Genomic DNA, 26,568 nt, shown 5'->3' on the forward strand with positions numbered 1-26,568 from the left:
TAAAACATATATATATATATATATATATATTATATATTTGATGTTGGAAAAATACAATATAAAAAATAAAACAGAGATGAAAAGCTGCATAACATGTAATAAGTGAAATAATAGAAATATCATCAGATATGTATAAGCAAACCAATTTAAAGAACATACAAAACCGTCTATAACTATTTTCATCGAATTTTAAAATATTTACTGTGTCATTCGAAATCTATGGCTCTAAATCTGATTCGTTTTTATGAATACATTGAAATTAGCGAATAATTCTTGAGTCTATCGAATGTTAAATCAAAACAGTGATATTTATAAAAAATATTACTAGAAATTTAAGGCAATAAAAAAAATTATTAGCATTGCCTTCCGTGCTACAACAATATTCAAGTTTATTTCACATTTTGTAAACTCATGTCCTTTTATTTAATTGTTCGGACATTGACTGCAGCGTTCAGGCTAACAGGAAATGTAAATCATCTTCAGCACTTTGTAAATAATTGATGAAAACATGAGGCGTCGGGAGGAAAATGGCGTCAGAAGCGATTCAGTAGTGTTGGGTGCACCGAAAACTGGAGAGATCATCTATCGACTGCATCAGAGATTTCTGCGGAAATCGTTTTTCTTTTTTTCTAGATACTCGCATAAGTGTTCGTATTCGCGATCGACTCACGATTTCATCCATCAACGCTAAATGGAACACGTGGGCTGTCATCATCGAGCTGCAAAAGACTACATAAAAGTTTTCTGATCGTTTGATGTCTGGGCAAACACCGGTAGGCTGTGCGGACAATTTTTAAACGTGTAATCATAAAAAATTGGCAACTTCACAAAAGTCACAGCATTTACCCCCATCGATCATATTTTTATGTTTTGAAGAGACAAAACGTGAACATTTCATTCATGATATGTTTTTTAATAGCACTTACCACAAAGTTTCAATGCACCGAAGATGAATTAATTCTTCATCAAATGACTTTCGTGATGACACATTTGTTTAGAAGTTGCAGTAAAAATTATTTTATTTTAAAATACTAATACGGGTTTTGTAACTAATGATGAAAAATGGGTTCTATGGTCAAAAAAACTTTTTAAAGTAAAATCATAAAATATCAGAAATCATTGAATCGGCTTATTTTGTAAAGAGCTGCTCGTAAATTTTATGACAAATTTAAACTTTTGTTGAATTTGCAATTTACGGATTTTTTTTTGTAAAGGTAATTCAAGCATTTATTGATAAACCAAAAAAGAGTTCTCCGACCAGGCGCAACATTTTTCTGGGGGTTCCTTGGCCAAAATAATTAACCCGTATTTTCAGCCGACCGCGCAAAAATTGTCATTTTCAGAAGCTTATAACTTATAATTTCAGAGGGTAGCCCCGAGAAAGCCCGGATTTGGACCACCCTAATGTACATGGTGTCAGATAAACATGAATGAAGTGTTGTGATTTGAGGTTATGGAAACACGCGTTAGACTTCTGTTCAACACTTTATTAAGACCGACTTAGGAAGTCTGTTCCGGACGACTTTCGGAAGGCGAAAGGGAACGACAATTGTTCATTTGTGAGCATCTAGACTGATGCCATAATAATTACAATTCTACTACCTACTGACGGCAATACTTTTATACCATCCGAAAACACTACATCTCTCCCTTCCTTAACCTTTGACTACTTACAATTGACAACTTTGAGGTTTTGATGGATTTATAGGTTATTCCTGACATTGCTGACTAGCGACTACAAAATTGGAGACTTTGGCCTTGACGACTTTTACACGTGACTTTGTTAGGTTAGGACTTTCGGACAAACTGCTGACTAGCGACACCATAAGCTAACCGTTAATTCGAGCTCAAAAATTCGGTACAGTCATCCCACATATTCAGAACAGTTCACAGATCGGCCAGTGTTTGAAAAATCATAGAAAATCGGTAATTGAATATAATGATTTGTTTTTACCTGCATGTGAAAGCTTTTCTTGCAATCTTGCGATTGGTGTATAAACCGGCTCTACATTTTTAAGTTTTATATCAAGTTTTTAAAGAAAAACATTGACCCTTGTAATCCACACATTCGGAACACTTTTTCCTTACGGATGTAAACAAACTTTTTTTCTCTCTCAAGCAGTACATATTTTCTACAAAATAATGACTTCACAAACTGAAACCAATAAAACTCATGCTAAGTAATGTTTTATGAATGGTTTGATAACTTATTTGTGAAAATGTCAGTTAAATTCAGGTGTTCCACAATTGTGGGAGGTACAATAACATCCCACAAACATGGGACAGGCACTACTTAGCTCAGATATTTTTATTTCTACTTAAACACTATTTGAATTGATTCGAAATACTTTCCATTAACATTTTAAATATTCTAGAAACAAACATTTAGACACAAAAAAATATCAACTTACGTATCATGACAAACAGCTGGCGGGGCTCGATGTTGGCCAGCTCTGAACCCCGTCCGGTGCACAGGTTGACAACCTCCTGGACGATCACGACGGCCCCGTCGATGATGAACAGCGCCATGAACGGGGTGAGGTAGGATTTGTTCTCCTGAAAGTTTTCACAGAAAGCGAAAGAGACAAAAAAATGAAGTCTTAGATTCGTGAAGGGAAAATGGTTCGTCAGTTTTGTTTAGTTTTTTTTTCTAGGTCAGCTGAGGCTCGGTTGGTTGATTTGCCGGCTTAACACGTGAGTTTTCTCTTGGTTCGAGTTGGGTTTGGTTTCAACGAAACGATCGTCAAACGGCATTCGACGGTGCGAGCGATCTCATTGTGATGCTAATTGTATTCTAATTAGAGTCACACGAAAGTGTTTAGGGTGGGAAAATTTGCGCTGATTAGCGATTTGTGGTTGCGTGCAGAGATAAATCGCTGGAAAAGTTTTCATTTTGATTATTTTTTATTTAGAACAGTGGAACATCTCTTCGCATCGAGTCACGGTCATTGGTGCAAAGTTTCAAGCAATTTCTCAGTCGTTTAATATGATTTCAATTTGAATACAAACAAAATTAAAACGTCAAATTGGTACATTTCACCTAACGAAATAGACTCATTGCAATACAACAGCACAGACCTAATCATTTGTCATTCATCTACATATTTAATTACCTATTTTGAATTGGCACTCAAATCTCTAAATTTAATTTGAAAAATTAAGAACCTTCAAAGCATCCTATCAATCTATTTTCATGAATATGCCTGAATATCAATTCTCAACTATTTGCAGCGAGCTAAGTATTAAATTAAGTTCTTCCCGAGAAATATTGTATTTTACCAGATAAACTTAGAAACTTACAAAAAAAATTAAACCTAATTTTTAAGTAAAAAATAGAAGCAACTGCTTTAATATAAAATAAGGTATTCAGCAAAACCACACCGAAACTTGTAATGTTCTGAAATAGAAAATGGAAAAATATTCAAAAAATGTCTAAACAGATTCATTTCTTATCCGGTTTATTAGAAGAATGAACACACAACTCACCGAAATTATCAAAATTAATCTTTGGAAAAAAAGTGACAAGGATTATTGGTGAAAAATTGAAGAAAATTTATTAACAAATACTTTTTAATATTTTCAATAACTACTCATTTATTAAATCATTTTAAAATTTTCAGAAATTCATTTTTTTTCCTGACACAATTATAACTCCGGAAAAAATGTTGATGTTGAAGGGGAGAGACAAAAACTTCAGATAAAATTTTGTATAAGCCTGTTAAAACTCGAAATTAATATTTTTATTAGCAAACAATTGTTAAAAGCTGGTGTTTTCATACTTTCACTATAAAAAAACATGTTGTTTAAAATGAAGTTATGATATTTTCTAAACTTTTCTTATTTAAAAAAATATATTTTTGCTTCACTTTTTGATTTGTTTTATTATAATTTACCAAATTTGGTAAATTTGGCAGAATAATTTAAAAAACAGAATTATTAATCAAAGTCTCTTAGTGAACAACGTTAATACAAAAAAAAATGTTGCAGTATAATAACTAAGCATTTCCACTAACTTCAATCAATTACTCGTTTCATGTTTTTATTCTGGGTAACTTCGAAATACCTCGTCAGTCAGTGCTTTAAGCGGTTGTGTCTGTTGTTGTTGCAAAAGAACTCTAGCTCAGCAAAAACCACTTCCCGCAAGCGAAAAAAAAACCTGCGCCAATATTTGTTTACACTCGGAATGTTTTGAAAAGATGGTCTGTTCCGCCTTGTGCTCCCATTGTGTCTTCTAGGATTTCAAAGCTATCTTTTCGTCAATCTTGTTTAAGCTGTTTCTTAGTTAAATATGAGTTTGAAACTCTTTTATAATCTTCAAAAAATTTAAACAGTGGTAAGTGCGCTTTCATTCTGAAGAGTCTGGAAGTCGTTTACGTCAGTTAGTCGAATAATGCAGCGTTGCGATATTCAACTAATCTTTTTTATGCCTCTACTGCCACACTTACTGCATCAACCAATCAATGCCAGCTGGTCGTTTGTCCCGTTACAAATTCGCATGCCGGGTTGTGTGTTTCTCTTTCTCTCTCTTTTGCTTACCTTGTATAAACCGACGGCTAGTATCACAGATGCACACAACCACAGTGCCGATTCTACCTGGATCAAGATCGGGTACCGCTGCACTGCCTCATCTGTGCATGACATGTCGATCGTTGGTGACGAAGAACAAAACGATGAAAAAAATCATGAGAACACATTCACAGTTGAAATTTCATCACCAGAAGATGATCACGTATTGATCCTCTAGAAGTGATAAAATCTCTTGTTTTCATCAACACTGAACACAAAACAATCTTCACAGATCATTCGCGATCACTCATGATCGTTATCACTCTCCCCGATAAGAGAATCACTTATCCCCCTCCCGCGATCACTCACATTCCTCCTCGATGATGAACGGTTCCTCGTGCAGATCGCGCCCCGTGAACGAGGTCACGATGATCACCGACGTGAAGAAGATGGTACAGAACGCGATGAAGAACCCGTGGAACTTCATAAAGTACCGGAAGATCCGGTTCATGATGGCCGCCTCCGACATGGTTCCGAGCCCGAGACCGGAAAGATTCGCAGACAACGATTTGGCACCGTTTTCTCTTCCTCCCTCTCTCTCTCTCTTCCTCTCTCACACACGAGCGCGCGTACGCCTGTTTTGGGTGTAGAAACTTTGAGATTCGCGCGAACTTGACGTGGCCTGTGCGATGCGTACGACCGACGTGCTGCGACTGAGGGTTGTACTACCTGAAATGATGGCAGCTCAACGAGCGATCGAGAAACTGCTCGAAAAGAGAGCGTGCTGTGACGTGTTTATGTTGGAGTCGAGCAGATTATGGTGGTGTTTGGGGTGGCGGTGTGGTAATGTTGGTGGAATTGGAAGCGCGGTATGCTACATGAGAGGTTTATTTGAAAAAAAAGGATGATTTGGAAATCAGTTCTTTCTGTTTACTCTTTACTCTTTACTCTTTACTCTTTACTCTTTACTCTTTACTCTTTACTCTTTACTCTTTACTCTTTACTCTTTACTCTTGACTCTTGACTCTTTACTCTTTACTCTTTACTCTTTACTCTTTACTCTTTACTCTTTACTCTTTACTCTTTACTCTTTACTCTTTACTCTTTACTCTTTACTCTTTACTCTTTACTCTTTACTCTTTACTCTTTACTCTTTACTCTTTACTCTTTACTCTTTACTCTTTACTCTTTACTCTTTACTCTTTACTCTTTACTCTTTACTCTTTACTCTTTACTCTTTACTCTTTACTCTTTACTCTTTACTCTTTACTCTTTACTCTTTACTCTTTACTCTTTACTCTTTACTCTTTACTCTTTACTCTTTACTCTTTACTCTTTACTCTTTACTCTTTACTCTTTACTCTTTACTCTTTACTCTTTACTCTTTACTCTTTACTCTTTACTCTTTACTCTTTACTCTTTACTCTTTACTCTTTACTCTTTACTCTTTACTGATAAATCATATCAGTAATAATTGTTTGTGTTGTCACGCTTATTTTAAACGTATTTTGCAAATTTGAACTTTTTTATTTGTTTTTGGGATTAAAAACTTTACAATTAAAAGAAATCAAAAAAGGTAAATTACAAATTTTCCTGCGGAAATTCTATTGCGCAGTGGTCCACATCCCAAAATCAGGTGGAAAATTAATTTTCCGAAAAACAGTGAAGCCTTTGAGCTTTGGTGTCTCCAGAATAGTTATTGCAAAAAGGTAACTTTTAGCATGATTGAAAATTAGGGTGTTTCACGATTAGGGATTTTTTTGATAATCTGCTTTTCAAGAATATATTTGAGATTTTGGGATAGAAATTTGGTGTCAAAGGGACTTTATTGTAAAATAATAACTGGACCCTCGATTTGATGGCGTACTCAATATTCCGTAAAAAACGTTAATTTCATAAAAAAGTTAAAAAAATAGTTTTAAACCCACTGCCATTTCCCGTCACTGAACTGTCGAAAATCGTAAGACATGCCATTTTGCGGGAAATTTAATGTACATTAAATTTCCCTGAAATAACCCAGAAGGGTCATTTTCTATATATAACAAAATTTCTCATTTTAAATTACGTGTTGTGCTAACTCTGCAGGCTTATTTTTAGAGTGTAACACAAAACTGATTTTATATGAACATAAGGGGTTTGTATGATTTTTTCACGAGTTATCAGAATCTTACAAGAATTTATTTTTTTTGAAAAGGTGATGAATTTTAGGTCAGTTTTTCGTAGTTTTGACCCCTAAAACTCAATCGTGTGCTTTTGAATGTATTTCTTCGAATAGTTCAGCTAATTTTACATGATAATAACCATTCGGACGATTGTAATAACTCGTGCATTGCTAGAATCAAGCATTTTTTCTAAAAAATATATTTCAAAACAACACAATTGAGTTTTGCGGGTTAACACACCGATTTTTTTTAAATTCATCACTTTTTCAAAAATCTTTTTTGAAAAATTCTGTTCTGTTGTTAAGTCCTTTAAAACCGTTGCACTTGGTATAAATGTTTAAAAAGTACTTTTGATGAAAATAAAAGTTAACAATTATCGCACTTATGAATATCGAATAGGTACCAAACAAAAAAATCAAATCAATCATCAGTTTAAAAACAAAGGCAAAATTAAAAACGAAAGAAATTATTTACATGATCAAAATATAAAATCTGTTACTACCGTACCGTTCTCTGTTATTATTTTGAACCATTTCTTTTCCGGAATTTTCTGTTTATAGATTGTTACAAATCGCGACATAACTATTCTATTCTTTCTAGAAACTCCCACACACAATGTTGATCGCACCTATCGGTCGCGTTGGTGGCCCTACCGATTAGGTCAATGACATTTACTGTCGTCAGAAGGCAATGCAATTATTGAAATAACTTTTAGCAATTGTGCAAGTGGCTGGTTGTATGGATTCAAAATAAATTATCCTCAGTTTATTTCTGGGTACACTAAAAAAAGATTTCTTATTTTGGTTACTTGCGTAGAAAAATATAAGTTTAGCTCTTATGAAATTGTAGAGTTACTCATTATTATACAGACATGCTAAAAATATCGAAAAAGTATAGACAAATTAAGCAAAACTGACTTAAACGCATCCAAGATCTGAAATAAAAAAAGATTCAACGCTATTCAAAAGGTTTAAAACCAATTATTTCAAACTCAAGACCGTTTTAAAATGTCACCATATTTTGCCAAAGCAATTTCTTCGCTGGCAGACTTGCTGAAAATGACTGCCAAACATGGACGAGCCGCTAACCAAACTGCAACTCTTGGCAAATGTTGTTGTTGTGGTTGGTGTTGAAATGCCATGCTGCGGAGGCATTACCCCGAGCATAAGTACCGATCATCAACTCAAGCTTAAGGGGGCTTGCCCAGGGGCCACCAGAAGGTTTCATAGAACTTCATAGAGTGCAGTTACTTCAGCACTTTGAGCATGGTACGCATAGAGAACACCACATACACACACACACTCAGGTGTTGATTAGTAACGTACACTTGTGTACCTTAAGCATTTTAGCAGAACTTGCAGAAGAGGCAATCTTTGAAACGTGTGAAAAGAACAAATTCAAGTCAGGCACGAGAAGCTTTACACGAACACCTGAACGTTACCATCTAATAAAAAAATGCAAAGATGTCCAACATACACAGACATTCATTAGAGGAAACAACAATTGCCAAAAAAAATGCTCAGAAATCTTTTTTGTTTTGGATTTTTTAGAGAACTTCTTTTATTAGTCTCAATATTCCTTAATTATTTACTCAATTCTAAATTACAATCAGCTGATGTAAATTGCCTTTGTCCATTAAACAACATAATCAGCCTAACACAAAAAAAGGGTCAACTTATCAAGCATCAGTCTCAAAGTCACGGTCATGAGTAAACAGTACGAAATCTGGCTGACTGAAGTGGTTGGTGGGAAGTATGTGCGTTTTGCGTGCCAGCAAACCAGCCAACCGGCCAGATTGCTTATTGTGTGGCGGATAGCAGGGAGAAAAATCTGCTGGGTTTGGGTGGGAGAGGAGTAGCAAGGTCAAACTGGTGTGGGTGGATGTTGGTGGGAGTGTTGGCAAACATTTGCTCGTCTGATGGAAGGTTTGGATCAGTTTCAGCTCAATTTACGGGTGGTAATGAGAATTGTTTTTGTTTTGTTTTGTTTGTTTTTTTTTATTCAGCTGAACTTATGAAACACTCATCAGTTCATTACCAGCTGGTAAATGGCTGTGCAAAACAAACTTTGCAAATACGCTTAAGTCAATATTTGCGGAAGTCAACAATCTGAGTAATGGAATTAAAAGCATCCAATGAAACAAACAAATATCTAATTTTTATTTGAAATTACTATTTTAGGATAATTAATGTATTTTTCAATTTGTCTGTTTGAACCGGCTCATGGTCTATCTACAACCAGGGGAAATATACCCTTTGTAATTAAACACCTATCTTCGTCATATGAAGAGTTTGATGCTCGATTAAAGCTCCAAAAATACTATTTTGGATATAAACTTATCAGCAACGGCACCGCCTCGAGTAAGCACGCAAATTTATGCCATTTACTGGCCAAAAAGATCAAATTTAATGCACTTTTGATCATAATTTGTATTTTACGAGACCATTTCTCATCATTTTGGTGGCACACACATCCACACGCAAGATGGGAGGTTAACTGCTTAACGAAAGTCACCATCAATATCTTTTTACTTGTGCTAACGATTTCAAAGCGCTTAAGATATAAAATTGCTTCCAACTACCGCCAACATGTTCTTTTTCACATTCTTTAGTCAATCACATGAAAAATAATCCCGAAACATGTAAATAATAAGCAAGCGCCATCCAAAAAACAAACACGCTAAGTCTTTTGACGTTTCAATTTTGACTACCCATTCCAATCGAAGGCTGAAGAAAACCGAGCGAGAAGCGAAGGCAAATAAAGAACAAAGGGTGGCCACCAACACCATCAACATGCTGGTGCAGCGCCTGTTGGAGTGAGCCAGTGATGCCAGGAAATTTTCTCTATAAATGCTACTTTTCGTGAGTGTCCGCTTAAAATTTCAACAATTTTGGCAGCACTAAGCTGAAAATAGAAAAATGGGCGTGGCCCAATGCACTCGACTGATTAGAATGCATTTGGGAAATATTTTTTTTTAAATGCTTGTAAAAAGAAATAGCATAACTTTTCATAAAAGTGAAAATAAACAGAAATGTTCACAAAAAGTTGCTCTACTCGTTGGTGTACTTGGTTTTAGGAAATTTCAAGGAACACTCCCGAATATCCAGCATCATTCAAACACGACCGCTTATTAGGCTTAAAATGGGTATATTTCCCCCACTTAGCTTAGAAAATTGACTTAGCTTAGGAATTTGAATCAGTGTTAATGAATCTGATCTTTTTTTTCATAAAATTATTTTTATTAGGTCCTTTTCGGCACTGGGACCTGGTTAGGACCAAGCCGGCTTTTGTAATTACATTTTTCTTACAGCTGAGAGTGATCTTGTGTGTAAATGTTAGTAGGAGGGGAGCCGATTACGCGCGGCCTACTCGGGGTATGAATCTGATCTTCTACTATGGAAAAAAAATCAAATTAGAAACTTGACGTATGGATTGTAAAATTTTAAAATCTACGGTAAGTTGACGTTTCCATACTGAATTTAAACAAACAACTGCATAGTAACATATATCAGTCCAGCATGTTTTCTAAATTGATTGTGGATAAAGGCCTTATGTTACGTACTTTCCTTAGTAACTTATCTAGTTTACTTTACATAGAGGTTCTAAGCTAAGTGGTTGTAGATAACCTATTAGAACAACAACATAAGTATAATGAGATTGATGAGAAAAATTGAAGCTAATAAGTGTTTCAAAAACCCCTATTCAGACTATAATCCAAATACGGATACTGAACTGAGAAAAAACAGTACTAACACAACAACAACACAACAACAAAATTGAATGTGACATAATCCAAGTTATATATTTATATCGTAAAAAAAATAATTAAATTTATCAAGACAAAAATAATAAAAAAAATCATCGGACTTTCCTCCATAATTATTTATATCGTCAACAACGTTCTATGCTTCTATGTTTCAAGAAACCACTACACGCACCTATCAATCACACTGTTTGCACTGCCCATTAGCACAAATGAATGAAATTCATTAATGTCAATAGGCAATGCATTGCCTCACCCACCCATTACCTACTCAGTGCATTTTTGGGTACACCAAAAAGAGTTATTTTATTTTGGGAATTTACGTAGTTCTATTTTGAATCCAAGAGATCCATATAATTAGACCGTCGTTCTGTGAAATAGATAACTGACAAATTATTCCAAACTAACAATAGTACACTATAGACTCGATTTTTTTGGGCTATGATTTAAATAATTAAACAAGTTTGAAAAATTGTAATTAAAAAGGGCAAAAGTAACCAAAATGGTCAAAAAAGATATCGTAAACTTCAATAGGGTGAAGGAAAAATCGAAACAAATGCAAACAAAATGGTATGGAATCATACAGAACTTAGCAGTGAAGCGTTCGAAATACCAATAAATTTAAACAAATTATGAAAAGTTTCAAAAATTAATACACTATAATTATGAAAACTTTGTTAAATAGGATTATTGAAATCCGCTCAAAGTGTCATGAATTCTTTGGCCTCTTTTACACTAAGGACAGCAAGAATTAGTTTCCAGGTTATAAGTTTTATGTATTATTGAAACAAAAATCAAGGAGTATCTTTAGATTTATCAACATTTTCAGAAGAGTAGGGTCGCCAGAAAAGCTACATTTTGCATGCTATTGACCAATTATCACAAAAGTGTTCAGAATTTCTGGGTGTTTCGAATATGTGGGATGACTGTAGTTATACACAACCATTTTATGTTTATACATCACCTTTTTTGTAATTATCTGCTCTCCAACTTTGTAGAACATTGTTACACCCTAAGAAATTACCCTGCAAAGTTACGAAAAAACACGAAATTTTAAAATGAGAAAATTTGTTTCAAACATAAAACGACCCTTCTGGATTGTTGCAGATTTAAAATGAACATTAATTCTTCCTTAAAATGACATGTGCCAAAAAAATTAACAGTCGAGTTACAAAAATGGCAGAAATTTTAAAACCATTTTTGGATTTTTTCGGTAAAAACCATGAATTCTGAGTATGCCATCAAATCGCTCGTCTTATTTTAAATAAAAGTCATTTAAAATCAATTTCCCATAACATTACGATTTCAGGCTGCAAATTATTTAAAAACTCTTGTCTTTTTTCGAATGATCAAAATTGGAAGGGGTCGTGCCGCCCCTCCGTCACGAGATAAAAATGGAGAAATGGAACAATGGAGCTCAGATCACGCAAATCGATAAAAGTCGGGTGACTTTTTCCGATTTCGTTTGAATTGGCGGAGAATTACCCAAATAGAAATCATGAGAGAAGTCTTCCCGAATCATGTTGAATAATATTGGATAAAATAAATTGGAAAACTTTTATTGTCACCCTGGTAGGACAGTAGTACAGTCTGAAAAGATTTTATTACTTAGATAAAATTATAAAATCTTAGAAGATGATACCGATTCAGAACTAAAATGAAATTTATCATAGATGGATATCAATCTTATGAGCAAATCCGTAAAATAAATTTTGGATTGTAAAAACATTTGCTATAAAATACACCTAGTAGAGCCGATTCAAAGGAAATTTCCTCACGCTAGGAAAACATTAAGAATTGACTTACGACATTTTTCTCCAGCTACACTCAACCCCCGGTTTTTTAGTTTTTACCCCGTTGGTTGCTAAAAGTCAAACTAAAAAGTGACGAACTGTCACTTTTTACACGGCGCTCATGCACACTATCAAAACAAGCGTTTGGTAGTTTTTGTGAACTCCGTGTAAAAGGGGTGTCAAACTAAAAAGTAACCCCGTTCGTTTGACAACCGTTTGGTGTCAAACCAATCGGGGATTGAGTGTACATCATACATTTAATTGATTTAAAAAAATAATGAAAAACTATTTTATAAATTTGTCTTCTCTTGTAATGTAAAAAATCAGCTTCCATAGCTCCAAAAGCTCGCTCCAATAAATTTCAATCAATACCTGCAATCTGTTGCCGCGACAAATTTAAGTCTCCCCTGAGAACTATCTGTTAAAATGTCCAAAAAGGAGCGAGGGAACGAACGAGACACACACAACATGGAAAAGAATAATCACATTACAAGCTGCACGGTTCTGTATACAACCGTGAACAACGATTGAGCATACACAAATCACTTGAATTGTTTATTGACTGTGGGGTGTGATAAGACGTTTTTCATTTCTGTGATGTTAAGTTGCGATGAAAATGGAATTTTGAAAATGATTGGCGCAATTAGGTCGCCATCTGTTGTTGAATAGTTGAAATGCGCCTTTGGGTAGGCAACCGAGAATCACCTAAACGTGAATTGCTAGTTTATTAAATTTTATTTAATTGTTTGTATTATTATTAAACTATATCAATAAATTATCACACGCTCATCCAACATCCCGCAAACACTCACGGCCCCAATCCCGCACTCATTCACATCGCAATGTGCTCCTGGCTGCTGGAAATGCTCCGATAACCGGCCAACCTTTGCTCCTGCAGTTGCCGTTGGCGTCCAAACACACGATAAAGATGGCTCACGATCGAAAATATGCAGCTGAAAACAACTGAAACAAGATGTGAGCATTTTTAAAAATCCTCCTTTCGATAACCGCGCTGCCACTCACCAATCTCGAGCAGGTTCTTCTTCCACCGTTCCGGACCACCGTGGCCACTGTTCCGGGCCAGCACCTCAGACACAATGTAGCCCAAAAAGTCCAGCACGAGTAGCACTATGAACGGCGTCAAATAGTGCTCGTTTGCCTGTTGAAAATAAATAATTTTAGTAAGAGAATTCGGTTTGAAATCTAGTAAAAAATTGCAATACTTTGTAAATGCCGAGAAGGTAGACGCCGACGACGATCAAGCTAATCAGGATGAGGATCACGTCGAGGGTGGCGTATCGGTAGTATGCTTTTACTAGAATAATTTTGAAAAAAAAGTTGGTTTATGTGATGAAATATTTATGTAATATGCCAGAAAATGAAAGTAAATTTGTCACAAAAATGACTGCTTCGTGTCATTTTCGCGATTAAAAGCTCCATAATTCCGGCAAATGGCACAAAGCATCGAAAAATGACGATTCGAATTTTCGCTGTTCGGTTATATAGGAATGCAATCCTAAAATTGAATTTACAGCTCTTAGAACAACTTTTGAGAAAAAAATCAAGTAGTAAGAGTGTAAACCTTTTTTCTATAAATAAACGCAGTAAAAATTGAAAAAAAATATTTTGAAAAAAAAAATTCTTCAAATGATAAAGCATCAAAAGATTACACAGGATTAGCTCAAATTTTTGCTCAAAAGTTGTTTTGAACGCTGGTATTTAACAAAACAAAATTCGCATACATAACCTCAAAGGGCAAAAATTTCAATCGACATACTTCGCTCTGTTCTGCTACTCATTACTAGGTGGCGCAAGTCGTTTAGCTTATGAAGCCAATAAAAATATGAAAAATTGTGGTTATAAGAAAATAAAAATTTGAATTCTCATTAGAAATATCTTTGACTTAGACTAATGCATATTATTTTAAGTTTTTGACCCTAAGCTTGATTATGGGATGAAAACGGCATATGAGAAACGATTTTTTATCGAAGAAAATAATGAGACAATCGTAGAATTTTTTATTTAAAAAACTGCATGAAAATTTTTATCGTCATTTTTCACAATTAACAAACATTGGTAATTTTGCATCATTTTTACCCAAATTAGTTTTTCTAAGTTTCACCTAATAAGTACGTAATTTAAAAGCAAAAAATCTGATCTTCTATTAACATTAATTTCAAAATTTGAAATTATACCAAAATGTTTAAAAAGGTCTACAAAAATAAAATTTAGTTTATTTCATATTTTAGACCACACTTTGTTATAAATTATTTTATATTTTTGTTAAAAGGATCAGAAAATTAAAAAAAAAAAAATTATCATTCATCAAATGGAACCAATAGTTGTTGAGATATCGTAAGACAAAAAATTCAGCAAATTAAGAGACAATTCAAAAACTCAGTTTCGTTGATTTGAATTCTGTGTGCATCATAAATCCTAAAGGAATTGTCCTGACTCACGAAGAAAGTGGTAGGAAATTCTCCAAGCTTTTCAAAAATATGTTTTTCAAATGTAGGTCTTACTAAAAAATTAAAAAAATGTTTTAATTTCCTAAATTTGTAAAATTATAGTAACTATAACTTCAAAAAGGTACCCTTGACAAAAAATAACGGTGAAGTACATTTTGATGGCAAATTTAGAATTTTTTTTTTGACTACTTTGTCAAAATAAAAAACAAAATCAAATTTCATTTATATCTCTGGAACCAGTTTTTGCACCATCTGGAATATGGCTCAAAATAGTAGTTTATGCAACAAGTTGTAAAAAGAGAACTTTTTCAGCACGAGTCGTACATTTATCCAACGAGATTCACCGAGTTGGATAAATACGAAGAGTGCTGAAAAAATCAAGTTTTGCAACGAGTTCCATACAACATTTTTTGCAATTCCAAAAAACACACACTGAGTGAAATTTTATGTCAAATTTTCATGTATTTCTTCAATAAATCGATTAAATCAAAAAAATGTTGAAAAGTGTTGCTTTTGGAAACAAGTGCTGAAAAGTTCAACTTTTCAGCACCCATTTGAGTGCTGAAAAGTAAAACTTTTCAGCATTTATTTTAAAAAGTGTTGCTATTCGATTCTGTTATTTTTGGTACAGAAAAGTAGGCTATTTCGTCGTTCAAGAATGACAAGAAAAGTAAGTAGTTTCACGACGGAATTGCAAAAAATGTCTTTTCAAGTCCCATAAAACTTATTAAAAATTTCGAAACTTTATTTTTTTTGGGAATCCAACTTTTATGTAGTAAATAAAAAGTAAAATGAAAAATAGGCAATTCTTTTTCAATTGTAACAAATTTGTCTAGTCCTAATTATAATGTTAAACTTTGTCGAAGACACCAAATCGATGAGATAACAAAATCTAAAGATACAGATTTTCAAATAGTAATGTACACATTTTTTATGGCATGGCAAGCTAGCAAAAAAAATTATGCAACAAATGATAAATTGCTTCTTTCGACCTAGTTGAAGTTTAATCCAAATAAAAAAACTTCAATAAAAATATAATCAAATAAAAAGCTTCAAATTTAAAATTTGGCTGCTTTCGATTTCTGCTGTATGATTCGTATTTTTCAAAAGCCAATTTTAATGGTGTTATAATATGCAGAAATAGAACAAAACAGAAAACATTGAATAAAACAAGAATGTTAAAAATTCACCACAAAAAACAGTTGTCTGATCGACTGTTATATTTTTTTAAATACGTATTTCATATACGATAACTGATGATATTCTCGGAGGTAGTTTCGTTGTTTAACCTTGAACAAAAATGATTTATCATTTCAAATTTCATGATGTTGCACAAACAAAAATAGTATGTTTCTGGATTTTAGTGTGTGTTTTTTTCGATAAGGTCATTTCTATTTTTTTTTTATTATTTTACTTTTTGATTGTTTTTGAAGACTTCTTACTTAACGCGAAACAAAATTAAATAAAAATTTGGTTCATTGGATCCTGAAAAACAATAAACTCTAGGTTAAATTTCTTATAATATGTTTCTTTTTGTTAAAACAACTCTAAGATCATTTTCTTTAATTATTTAAGCTTTGGTTGAAAATAATATTTTCAATAACTGGGTCCTTAAATTAAACTTAATTGCTGATATTCATATCGATGAAGCTTATTTTTCTGAGAACAATGACCTTTTTTGCGACCAGAAAGGACTTTATTTTTAAATCAATTTTGAAAAAAATAACTATGCGGCCATTTTTGACAGAAGAGCAGTTCCCTCAGATTTCGATTATTAGATTTTTTTTTGTATTTTTTAATCCGACTGAATGGCCCAAAGAAGTCATTTTGCATCATTAGTTTGTCCATATAATTTTCCATACAAATTTGGCAGCTGGCCATACAAAAATGATGTATGAAAATTCAAAAATCTGTATCTTTTGAAGGAATTTTTGATCGATTTGGTGTCTTGAACAAAGTTGTAGGTATTAATATGGACTACACTGGAAAAAATGATACACAGTAAAAAACAATTTTGCTGATTTTTATTTGACTTTTGTCACTAAAACTTGATTTGCAAAAAAACACTATTTTTATTTTTTGATATGTTTTAGAGGACATCAAATGCCAACTTTTCAGAAATTTCCAGGTTGTGCAAAAAATTTTTGAGCGAGTTATGATTTTTTTAATCAATACTAATTTTTTTTCAAAAAATCGAAAAATTGGTCGCAAAAATTTTTCAACTTTATTTTTTGATGTAAAATCAAATTTGCAATCAAAAAGTACATCAGTGAAATTTTTATAAAGTGGACCGTTTTTAGTTAAATCCATTTTAGGTGACTTTTTTGAAAATAGTCGAAGTTTTTATTTTTTTTAAATTAGTGCACATGTTTGCCCACTTTTGAAAAAAAAAATATTTTCGAAAAGATCGGAAAATTTCACGAATGTTTCATATTTTAACATTGAAAATCGGAGCATTAGTTTCTGAGATATCGACATTAGAAAATGGTGTGTTGTTTGGGTGGGACTAAGAAAACATCAATTTTTCTGTTTTTAAACCTTTGCATGGCAATATCTCAGCAACTAAGGGTCGTATCAACAAAGTTTAAGAATGAAAAATATAGAGAATTTTCTCAGCTTTTCAAAAATATTTTTTTCAAGAGTGGCAAACATGTGCACTAAATTAAAAAATGAAAAACTGCGACTATTTTCAAAAAAGTCACCTAAAAATGGATTTAACTTGAAAACGGTGCACTTTATCAAAATTTCACTTAAGTACTTTTTGATTGCAAATTTGATTTTACATCGAAAATGAAGTTGAAAAATTTTTGCGACCAATTATTCGATTATTCGAAAAAATCAGTATTGATTCAAAAATTCATATCTCGCTCAAAGATTTTTTGCACAACCTGTAAATTTCTGAAAAGTTTGCATTTGATGTCCTCTGAAACATATAAAAAAAAAATAAAATAAAAATAGTGTTTTTTTGCAAATCAAGTTATAGTAACAAAAAGTTAAATAAAAATCACCAAAAATTTTCCGTGTATCATTTTTTTCAGTGTAGTTCATATCCATACCTACAACTTTGCCGAAGACACCAAATCGATCAAAACAATCCTTCAAATGATACAGATTTTTGAATTTTCATGCATCATTTTTGTATGGCCAGCTGCCAAATTTGTATGGAAAATTATATGGACAAACTAATCATGCAACATGGCTTCTTTGGGCATACCGAAGGCACCAAAAAGTTTCAGTCGGATTAAAAATACAAAAATTAAAATTTAAGAAAAAAGACCGATTTCGTAGAGAAGTTATCTTATTTGACACCTCGTTCCAAGGGGACCATAGTTGATCCATTTTAAAATGTTGTATTGCCATTTTGTTTACATTAAAATAAAAAAAAATGAGATCTGAAAAGAATTCATGTGTGTTTTAACAGTTTACACTTAAATTTACTTATAGATTTAGGACCCTTTTCCTGCAAAACCTGAGCTTAGAATCTCTGTCTTATCTACTGTTTGCCAACTTCAGTTGTACGATTGTTTTTCTAGAAAAAACTCATGATCTTTTTGTACAAGAAAAATGTCCAACACTTAAAATTTATCACCAAAAGACCGCCCCGTCATACTCACAACTATCGGGCACATCCTTGATGTCGTCGTACTTGGCCAGCAGGTAAACCGACGCCGAAATGGCCGCGATCATGGCCCACAGGCTGAGCACACCCACGAGCACCCCGTACAGCCGCGGGTTAAACAGGCAACCCAGCAGGGAGCAGGAGCGTTTTTCCGCCATCAGAGAGAGACGACTTTTCGTGGTGAAATTCCGTGGAGAACTGATCATTTCGGGGGGCTTCTCGGAGTAAATCAGGGCAGGGAGGTTGATAAAGCAAAAAGACGATGAGGTTTTTTTTTTTCTTGGTTCGATTCTTTTTTTAAGGAGAGTCACTATCAGTTGGGTAGGTCGTTTTTTGTGGGATCGTTGAAATTTGATTACGGGATTCCTTTGACGACAACTAGTTGGTTTAAATTAACTAGTATTACATCATGGAGCGATATTTCACAAAATTTAAAACAAACAAAAAATCATTTCAAGTTTTATTTCCTTAGGTCGAATAATAAATAACTTACATGGTAGTACTACGAGGTATTTACACTGGCTTCCGAATAGCACTAAAAAATAGGCAATTCAGCTAGACGAGGTTATCGCTTCCGAATTTTACAAATTGCTCCGTTTTGGTCGTTTTAACATTTATTCCAAATAGTATAAACAGGCTGAGCATCGCGACGAAAATGTAAACAAAAAATGCTGAAATTGAAAAGATTAAAATTTTGCGTGAAAGATCGAATGTTTCGGATTGTTCCGGAAACGTGAGTCGTCACAACGGGCTACTTACCGGTAGTGACCAGCCACACGTGATAAGGCATCGAGCGGTCAATGTTGTAGGCCAAGTAGGAAATCCAATCGTAGCAGATGGCAACCGTGAACGGGATGAGGCAGCAGCGATTTTCCTGCGAATTGTGAAAGATGGTGAAATTGGTGAATTTTCGAATGAACGGTTAAAAAAGGGAAAAGCGATTACTCATCCCTGGATCATGGGTTTTGATAGAGATTGTTCGTGTGGTATTTGGTTAATAATGATTTCTCATTCTAATAGATAATACAATATACTTTTTTGGAATGTAATTTCCCTTATAAATGGGGCCTACATTCAATTTTGGCAATCAAAATCTCATTTGCTGTAATCAATTTTAAAAATGTGGTAAACCTGACAGCACTATAAAACGTCTGATTTTTTTCAAGCAGTACGTATTGTGTTAGTTTTAGAACAGAAGAGATCTTATCATCATGTTGTTCAGTGAAATACTTTGCCTTTTACTGTTGTCATCGATCGCCAGTAGCACTTTTATTGAATTTGTACCCTTTGAGCAGGATTCAGGTCAGGGGAGTGCTGCATCATTTTTCTACGCAGACGTGTATTCGAAGAGTTCCAACTCGGGCTTGGATTTATCAGACATTGAAGTGCCTCTCAACCACAGGCCTTGTCTGATGATGGACCCAAGCTACCCGGACGTGCATGACCAGATGAATCTTTATGCTACCTGTGACTACAAGACGGTAGATCGAATCAAGTTTACTTTTAACCCACCGGAACGGAAATCGGTAGCTCTTGTATCGGGTATTTCCAAAGAATCTAACTGCTTCTATAATATTCTTCCCGAATTTTACATGTCCTGGAAAGGAATCAACTATACAGTAAGAAGTGAAGAGAGTGGTGCAAGCAGTCAAAAATCACATGTGCGGCTTTTGCAATATCAGTCTGGGTGGAATTATGACCAAATTCGTTCCATGTACCCGATAATAAACAACACTGAGTTTGTCCAATTTGGTCAATCCCGAATTATGGATTGCGCATGTCTCAATAGCTCTCCCACGAGCAATCAAATGAAAATTTGGCATAGTGAGTGTGAAGGTACAAAATCCGCAAAAAAAAAGATTTTATTTATTTTTATTCATAACTTATTTTTATTAGGTCCTTTTAGGTGCTACGACCAGGTTAGGACCGAGGATCAGTTTACAATCGAAATATAAAAAAAAATAAATAAAAAAAAATCATTACACTCCATACTTGGAGATCATGTAACTGACGAGCGTTACTTGGTCCAAGCGGGTCTTGCAGGTCTTAAACCTGCCGATGTACTCGGAGAAAATGCCCCACAACTCTGCCGAACTGTAGAGCACCTCCCCGCCTTCCTCCACCGTGGCTCCACCGCCTCGGGAGCCACCTTGGCTGCATCCTGCGGGTCGAGAGCGATCCTTCGCTTTTCCGTCCGGAACTGCGCCCGGCAGCGGAGGGAACTCCGCCGGCGTGAACACCGAAACTGCTGGACTCTGCTTCTCCGCCTTCCTTGCCGGCGGTTTCGGTTTCGACGCCTGCTGGCGCCACCGGATGAAGTCCGCACGCTTAGGGCAGCTGCGGTCCGTGGCTTCGTGGGTTCCAGAGCAGTTGGCACACCGCTTCGGCTCGGCTTCTTGGACTTTGCACTCGTCCGTCTTGTGGGGATCCCCACAGTTGTTGCACCTCCCTTTCAGGTGACAGTTCCTGCACTGGGTCACGTTCGGCCGCTTGTTCCGGTAGGCCTCCCACCGGATGATAGTTTTTGCCACAACTTTCATTGCAGAGAGATTGGTGTATCCCTTGGGGAAGACCACAATGTACGGAGTTTCGTCCACGGTGGACTTTTCCTTCTGCTTGATGGCATGCACCTCCAGCGCGTCTAACTTGAGATCCCTCTTCAGCAGGTACTTGACCTCGTCCGGTTTCAGTTCATCAGGTAAACCACGAAGAACTGCCCGATGATTCCGTTCGCTCCGTCGTTCGTGGGTGTAGAATTCCAGTTTCTTCTTCTTGAGGAGCTCCTGCAACTTGTCAAAATCTTTGACAGAGAAACAGGTCACCTTGGTTCCAAATCGGGTTAGTTTGTAAATTGGGTTGAAACCAAATTTACAACTTTCCACTATCGCCACGAGCTTGTAAAAATCCGTGGTGTTCTTCACCACCAAAGGTGGTTGCTTTTGTTTACTTGCCGACTGGCCGGGTGCTGGAACCGCGTCTCCTCCTCCTGCTGGGCTGGCATTGTTGTTTTGTCGCCCGAAAGCGCGCTGAATTTGTTGCTATTGAGCAGGGTCTTCTCAACTTCTTCTCCTTCGATGCCGATTTCAGTGACCTCGCTGGACTTCTTCCGCTTCCGATTCCCGCGGACGGGACGAAAATCTTCCTCCTCGGAGGATTCCTCCACCTCCATCCGTCAAAAACTTCGTGTCTTGACTTGTCGCTGGCTTGCGACTGAGTGCGCAAAAAAAGATTAATTTAAAAAAAAAATAAAATAAACCAATCGTCGTGGATGGTTATGATGCAATAAAACGTTTGGTTATTGCAGCCCGGTACCAAGATGACAACTCCCACACAAACTGAGCGTAGCATCATATTCTTGAAAATACTTTTTTGTTTAAAGATACGTCATCTTCAAATTCTTCAAACAGTTGGACGAAATTCGTCGCAAAGAAATCAATCTTCCAAGTTTCTTGGACAAATTAGAAACCACTCGTATGTCTGGCAGGTGTGGAGCGGCCGTGGCTGACTGGTTACGGTGTTCGCTTTGTAAGCGAATGGTCCTGGGTTCGATTCCCATCTGCTCCCAACGAGAAAGTATAGGAAATATAAAATCTTGAAACTCTGAACATGAACGAAAAATCAAAGTCGCTCGAGTCGGGGTTCGATCCCCCGTCCTTTGGATTGGTAAGCAAAAATGCTAACCACTAAGCCATCGCGACTTGGTGAGCTAAGACTAGAATTAGGAATACTGTTACCACCATCAACTATATACGCGCTGGGTCCTTGTCCATTTGACGAGGGTTCGGAAGTTCTGAATAACGTTTGAATCCGATTGGTGCAAACGTTCTTCAGGGCGGGGCTTGTCGACAAAGCTGAAGTACCTCGCGCTCGGCTAGCCAGCGTAGAAATGGGTCACCGAAGCTCGGCAGAGCTAACACCTTCCAAATGCCTATGCGAGTTATTTGCATGTATAGAATGTAAGATCTGAAAATACATGGAAACAACTCAATTTGTAAGAAGCGACCGCGTGGTCCCGTTTGGTTGGTTGCACACACACACACACACACACCACTCGTATGTCTGGCAGGTTAAAGATTCGGTCGTATTTTCATCCAATTTTCAAACATATTCATTTAGATTTTTTTTGAGATTCACCTACTCTTGCACTTACCATTAAGCTTTTCTTATTTCAGTTGGAAACGCTTTTTAAAAGTTGTAATTGAGTGCCAAGTGCTGATAAGTCAACATTTGGTTGTTCCATCGGGCACAAGCTGAAATTTTCTGAACTTAAAAAAATCATGGTTGGGCAACCTTGAGCACTACTGAAAAGACGAAACATTGCAAAATTTTCTCTAAAATTAAATATTAGTTGGGTTTACCTCGCAAACGGTACACTTAATCAAACATTTTATAAAGTACTTTTGATTTCAAATCTTATTTTTTATTTTAAAATATAATGAAAAATTTTTGGTCAGAAGTTTTCCAAGTTTTTGTTTTTTTTTTAAATTGCTAAAAAGTTGTCTTTTTGATCCTCGAAAACAACTAAAAAAAATAATATTTTCAAGAATAATGTGAAACAAAAATGAGTGCTTTTTATAAGAGTGTATGCAAAACGATCTCTTTGCTCAGAGGGAAGGCACTCGGGCAAATAAAAAAAAAAAAAAACAAAAAAAAACGATAGCCTTAAATTAGGATTGCCAACGTCGAAGGGTTCTGATTTTCGGATCAAAAAGCACTCGCTCAGAGTGCCGTTTAAATCATTGATGATAATCAGCGCTCAACCAATCGTGAGCGACCACGATTCGCAATCAGCCAGCGAACTGATCGTTTGCTTTGCAAAGCTTTTAAGTCCCTCTTGACTAATATGAATATAGTGGAAAAGTTTTTGGACCTTTCGAATTGTCGCGGTTGTGCTAACCTTACGTACGTGCATTTTGAGCCAAATTGAGTCTAGAACGCCATTTTGTTCAGTTCGCAATGCCTCATCTTTTGACCTTCACAGATCCCCAAAATTCGATTTCAATCCTGAGATATTCAATGAAAAAAAAGCTCCGAAAATTTTTATCACTTTTCACATGAAAGTAGTTTTAATCTTGTCGCGCTATCTTGTCACTCCCTGCAAAATTGATGTAAGTGCGGCAACTGGCCATTGGGATTCCAGGTCAGAACGCGTTTGACGCACGTACAAGTTAGACTACCGTAAACATTTGTAATTATAACTCGGGACTTCAGCAACCAACTTCAACCAAACTTCGGGACAATGCACAGAATGGTCAGCCAAACAAAACGTGTTTGTTATTGTTTACATTGCGTGCTCTAGATTTTGTTTATTCACAGCCAAACATTAAAACGCGTTTTTCTCGGAACGTCAAAATGGCGGGTGCATCAAGATAGCACGACGACGTCGAAATGTTGAGGTTGATTAGAAAATTTTGAAAATATTTTTATTCGAAAAATGGGAAAGTTTCACGATACTTTACTATCGTAATATTTACTTTTTCTAACAGCATTGGCGGTGTGATTTTGCCGTGGGCAAATGGTTTGCTACACCGCCACTACTACACTAACCTTTAACATTTCTTTGTATAGTTTTATTTTAAATGGTCCTAGAAGTAATGGGATTCGCTTTGTTTATAGAACCTTTTAAAATAAAACACTAGATTTTACGCTATTTTGGTGAGGTCGAGAAAACCTGTGCTGTTTGCTTTCTTTAAGAGGCAGTATCTCAGCAACCATTGATTCAATCTTGAATGACTTTGACATTTATAGGATTAGGCAAAAAATATGTTCAGCGATGGTCAACCTTGGACATGATTTCTCAGCAGTCTTATTTGTTAGGTGTTACAGGCAGCGATTAATCGCTAATTTAATCATAGTCGTTAGATTTTCAACACTGTTCAAAAGGTAAAAAAGTCACGATATCAACAAAAAATAAAGTTTTAATTGAAAACTGTGCTCGATAGCTAAATTCATATAAATAACTTTTCCAATAAAGTTGAAGATCCCTGATATAATTAACAACAGCAACATTTACAATAAAAATTAATAACACATCTTAAAATAATTATATTTTTTTTAGGATTTTCAAAAACAAATGTTTTTAGTTGGCAACACTGCCAAATCCATTTTGACCAACTTGAACTCAAATGATGGCATTTTTTATCTAAACATCTAAAACATCTTTGTCTGAAAAGTCCAATTAACAAAGGGAAATATGTTTTAAGAGTGTAACTATTATTTTCTGAAGATTGTCGAATACACCTTTTTGTATGGACGGTTACCGTATGGAGACTTGTACGGACGAACCAATGGTTCAAAATGACTTTTTTGGTCATAAAAAAAGAACACACAAAGTTTCCACCAAATTAAAAAATGCAAAAATCAAATTTTCAACAAAAAAATGCTTTTAGAAGACTACATATACAAGAAAATAAATTGTGATGTGTTTAGAAGGGGGATTAAAGATTAAAGAAGGGCAATTGTAGTTTGGTAAATAAGTTATCGGGTATAAAAATTATGATCGCTGATAACTGATAGTTTTAGATTTATGCGTTTTTGAAAATAAATCCTGCTTTTGGACATTTTTTTTTTTGCGTAACTATAATCATGAATTGAGTCGTAAAATAAAAATAATATGGCTCCCGATAAAGCTTATTTTTATCAGCACTATTACCCTTTAAAATTGATTGATTTTTAAACTAATTTTGTTTTTTTTAATTAGCGGCTTTTCATGACAGAAAGTATTTGAATGTTTGGAAGCGTCTCGTCAATTTTTTTCGTTGGCATTGGTTCACCGAAAAAAAACTCACCTTATAAATTCCATAAAATAGTAATCCAACCGAAACCAGTATCGCAACGTCTCCAACGTAATCCAAAGGAGAAGAACTCGCCAAATCCAACACTATAAAACACAAAAGAAAAATCTTCTTAGAAAACCGCTCTTCAAATACCACAACCAGTAACTTTCTTACAATCCTGCGGCAATTCCGAGTCATCACTGCCTTCACCCAACGCCAAGTACACGGACAGGCCAAGCGAAACCAGCTCGAGCAGGCCGGCCAACAGCCCAATAAAGTACCCGTGAAACTTGATATCCGAGCAGCAGCCCATACTGATGAATTTTAAACTCCCGGAGAGAAATCGGAGATCCGTTTGCGGACACAGATTGAACAATACTGAAATGCTGCGCCGGGTTTAGTCGGCAGGACCAAAAACAGCATCAGCCAGAGAGATGAACACGAAACGAGGAAACGTGCAGCGTAAAAGCAACAACATCACAAAACGAACAAAAAGCATAAAGTGGGGAAATCCTTAAATTGCAGCTGGTGTGCGCTCCTTGTGGCGGCTGTGTTGATGGTGATGATGATGATTATGCTGCTCCGCCTTGAAAAACTACTCGTTTTTTGAGTTCTCTGTGCTCTGTTTTCTATGCCTATGCCCGAGAGGTCCCTTTATTGCCGCTGTTGTTATGTTGCTTTTACCCATGAGGAAGAAGGAAGAAAAACAGATCCTGGGGCAACGATAGAGAAAGTGTGTTGGCTCGTGCAGGAGAAGCGTTGAATGCATGATGCTGCTGCTCAAGGATATAAAGTCTGGCATGGTGGCTGCTTAAAATTCGTTAAAAATAATAGACGTGATGATTCGAGTTTTTGTATTTCTACGGTTTGGTCACGTATAAGTTTGAACATCGGTTGGGTTGGAAATTTTCTTTTCAAAACTGTTAAAGATTCTTTGAAATTATTTTTAAGAGCAAAATTCTTTTTAGAGGGTGTAAAGGGTACACATGAAGGAAATTTGGCAAAAATCTGTTTTTTTTTTTATGTCAGTAAAGGATTTGGAGCGTAATCTAACCTCTAAGTCTTCCAGGATGCTTTATTTCAATCCATAAATAACTTACATTTTATCTTTCCATGTAGTCCCGTGGTATTTACTCTCATGGATGAACTGAATTAAAAAAATGCATTGCACAGTGGTCCAGATCGCAAAATTAAGTGGAAAATGGATTTTCCGAAAAATGGTGACGTTTTGGAGCTTTGGTGTCTTCAAAAGAGTTGTTGCAAATGGAAAGGGGCAACTTTTGGTTTGGTTCAAAATTAGGGTGGTTCACGATTAGGGTGATTTTGAAAATCTAACTTTTCAGGAATATTTTTGGGAATTTTTTGTCTTCTAAAAGTTGATGGGCTTGCCAATCCAAGCAACTTTGTCGAAGACACCAAAATTTATCTCGTAATCTACGCCTTCTATGACCAAATTTATAAAAGCATCTGAGCAAACCTTC

General features: G+C 35.4%; 3 protein-coding genes across 3 annotated transcripts in view; 1 reads left to right on the forward strand and 2 right to left on the reverse strand.

Moving 5' to 3' along the window:
• Positions 1-5,212, reverse strand: part of LOC6034095 — an 8,638-nt gene extending 3,426 nt beyond the window's left edge. Inside the window, exons 1-3 of the mRNA XM_001844411.2 lie at positions 4,876-5,212; positions 4,537-4,628; positions 2,412-2,556 (exon numbers count right to left, since the gene is read on the reverse strand). Of these exons, the coding sequence (XP_001844463.1) occupies positions 2,412-2,556; positions 4,537-4,628; positions 4,876-5,035 (397 nt within the window). The 5' untranslated portion in view covers positions 5,036-5,212. The remainder of the gene's footprint in view (positions 1-2,411; positions 2,557-4,536; positions 4,629-4,875) is intronic.
• The window catches only part of LOC6034096 (transcription factor SPT20 homolog), a 197,911-nt gene that overhangs the window by 160,129 nt on the left and 11,214 nt on the right, over positions 1-26,568 (forward strand). The window lies entirely within an intron of this gene.
• On the reverse strand, positions 18,790-25,449 carry LOC119770476. Its single transcript, XM_038265435.1, has 4 exons — positions 25,262-25,449; positions 25,100-25,191; positions 19,071-19,185; positions 18,790-18,982 (listed from the first exon to the last, which is right to left on the reverse strand). Exons 1-4 carry the CDS (start codon positions 25,398-25,400, stop codon positions 18,867-18,869), a joined length of 462 nt encoding a protein of 153 aa, XP_038121363.1. The 5' UTR covers positions 25,401-25,449; the 3' UTR covers positions 18,790-18,866.

This window comes from Culex quinquefasciatus, chromosome 3 (genome assembly GCF_015732765.1).
Source record: "Culex quinquefasciatus strain JHB chromosome 3, VPISU_Cqui_1.0_pri_paternal, whole genome shotgun sequence".
NCBI classification, from domain to species: domain Eukaryota; kingdom Metazoa; phylum Arthropoda; class Insecta; order Diptera; family Culicidae; genus Culex; species Culex quinquefasciatus.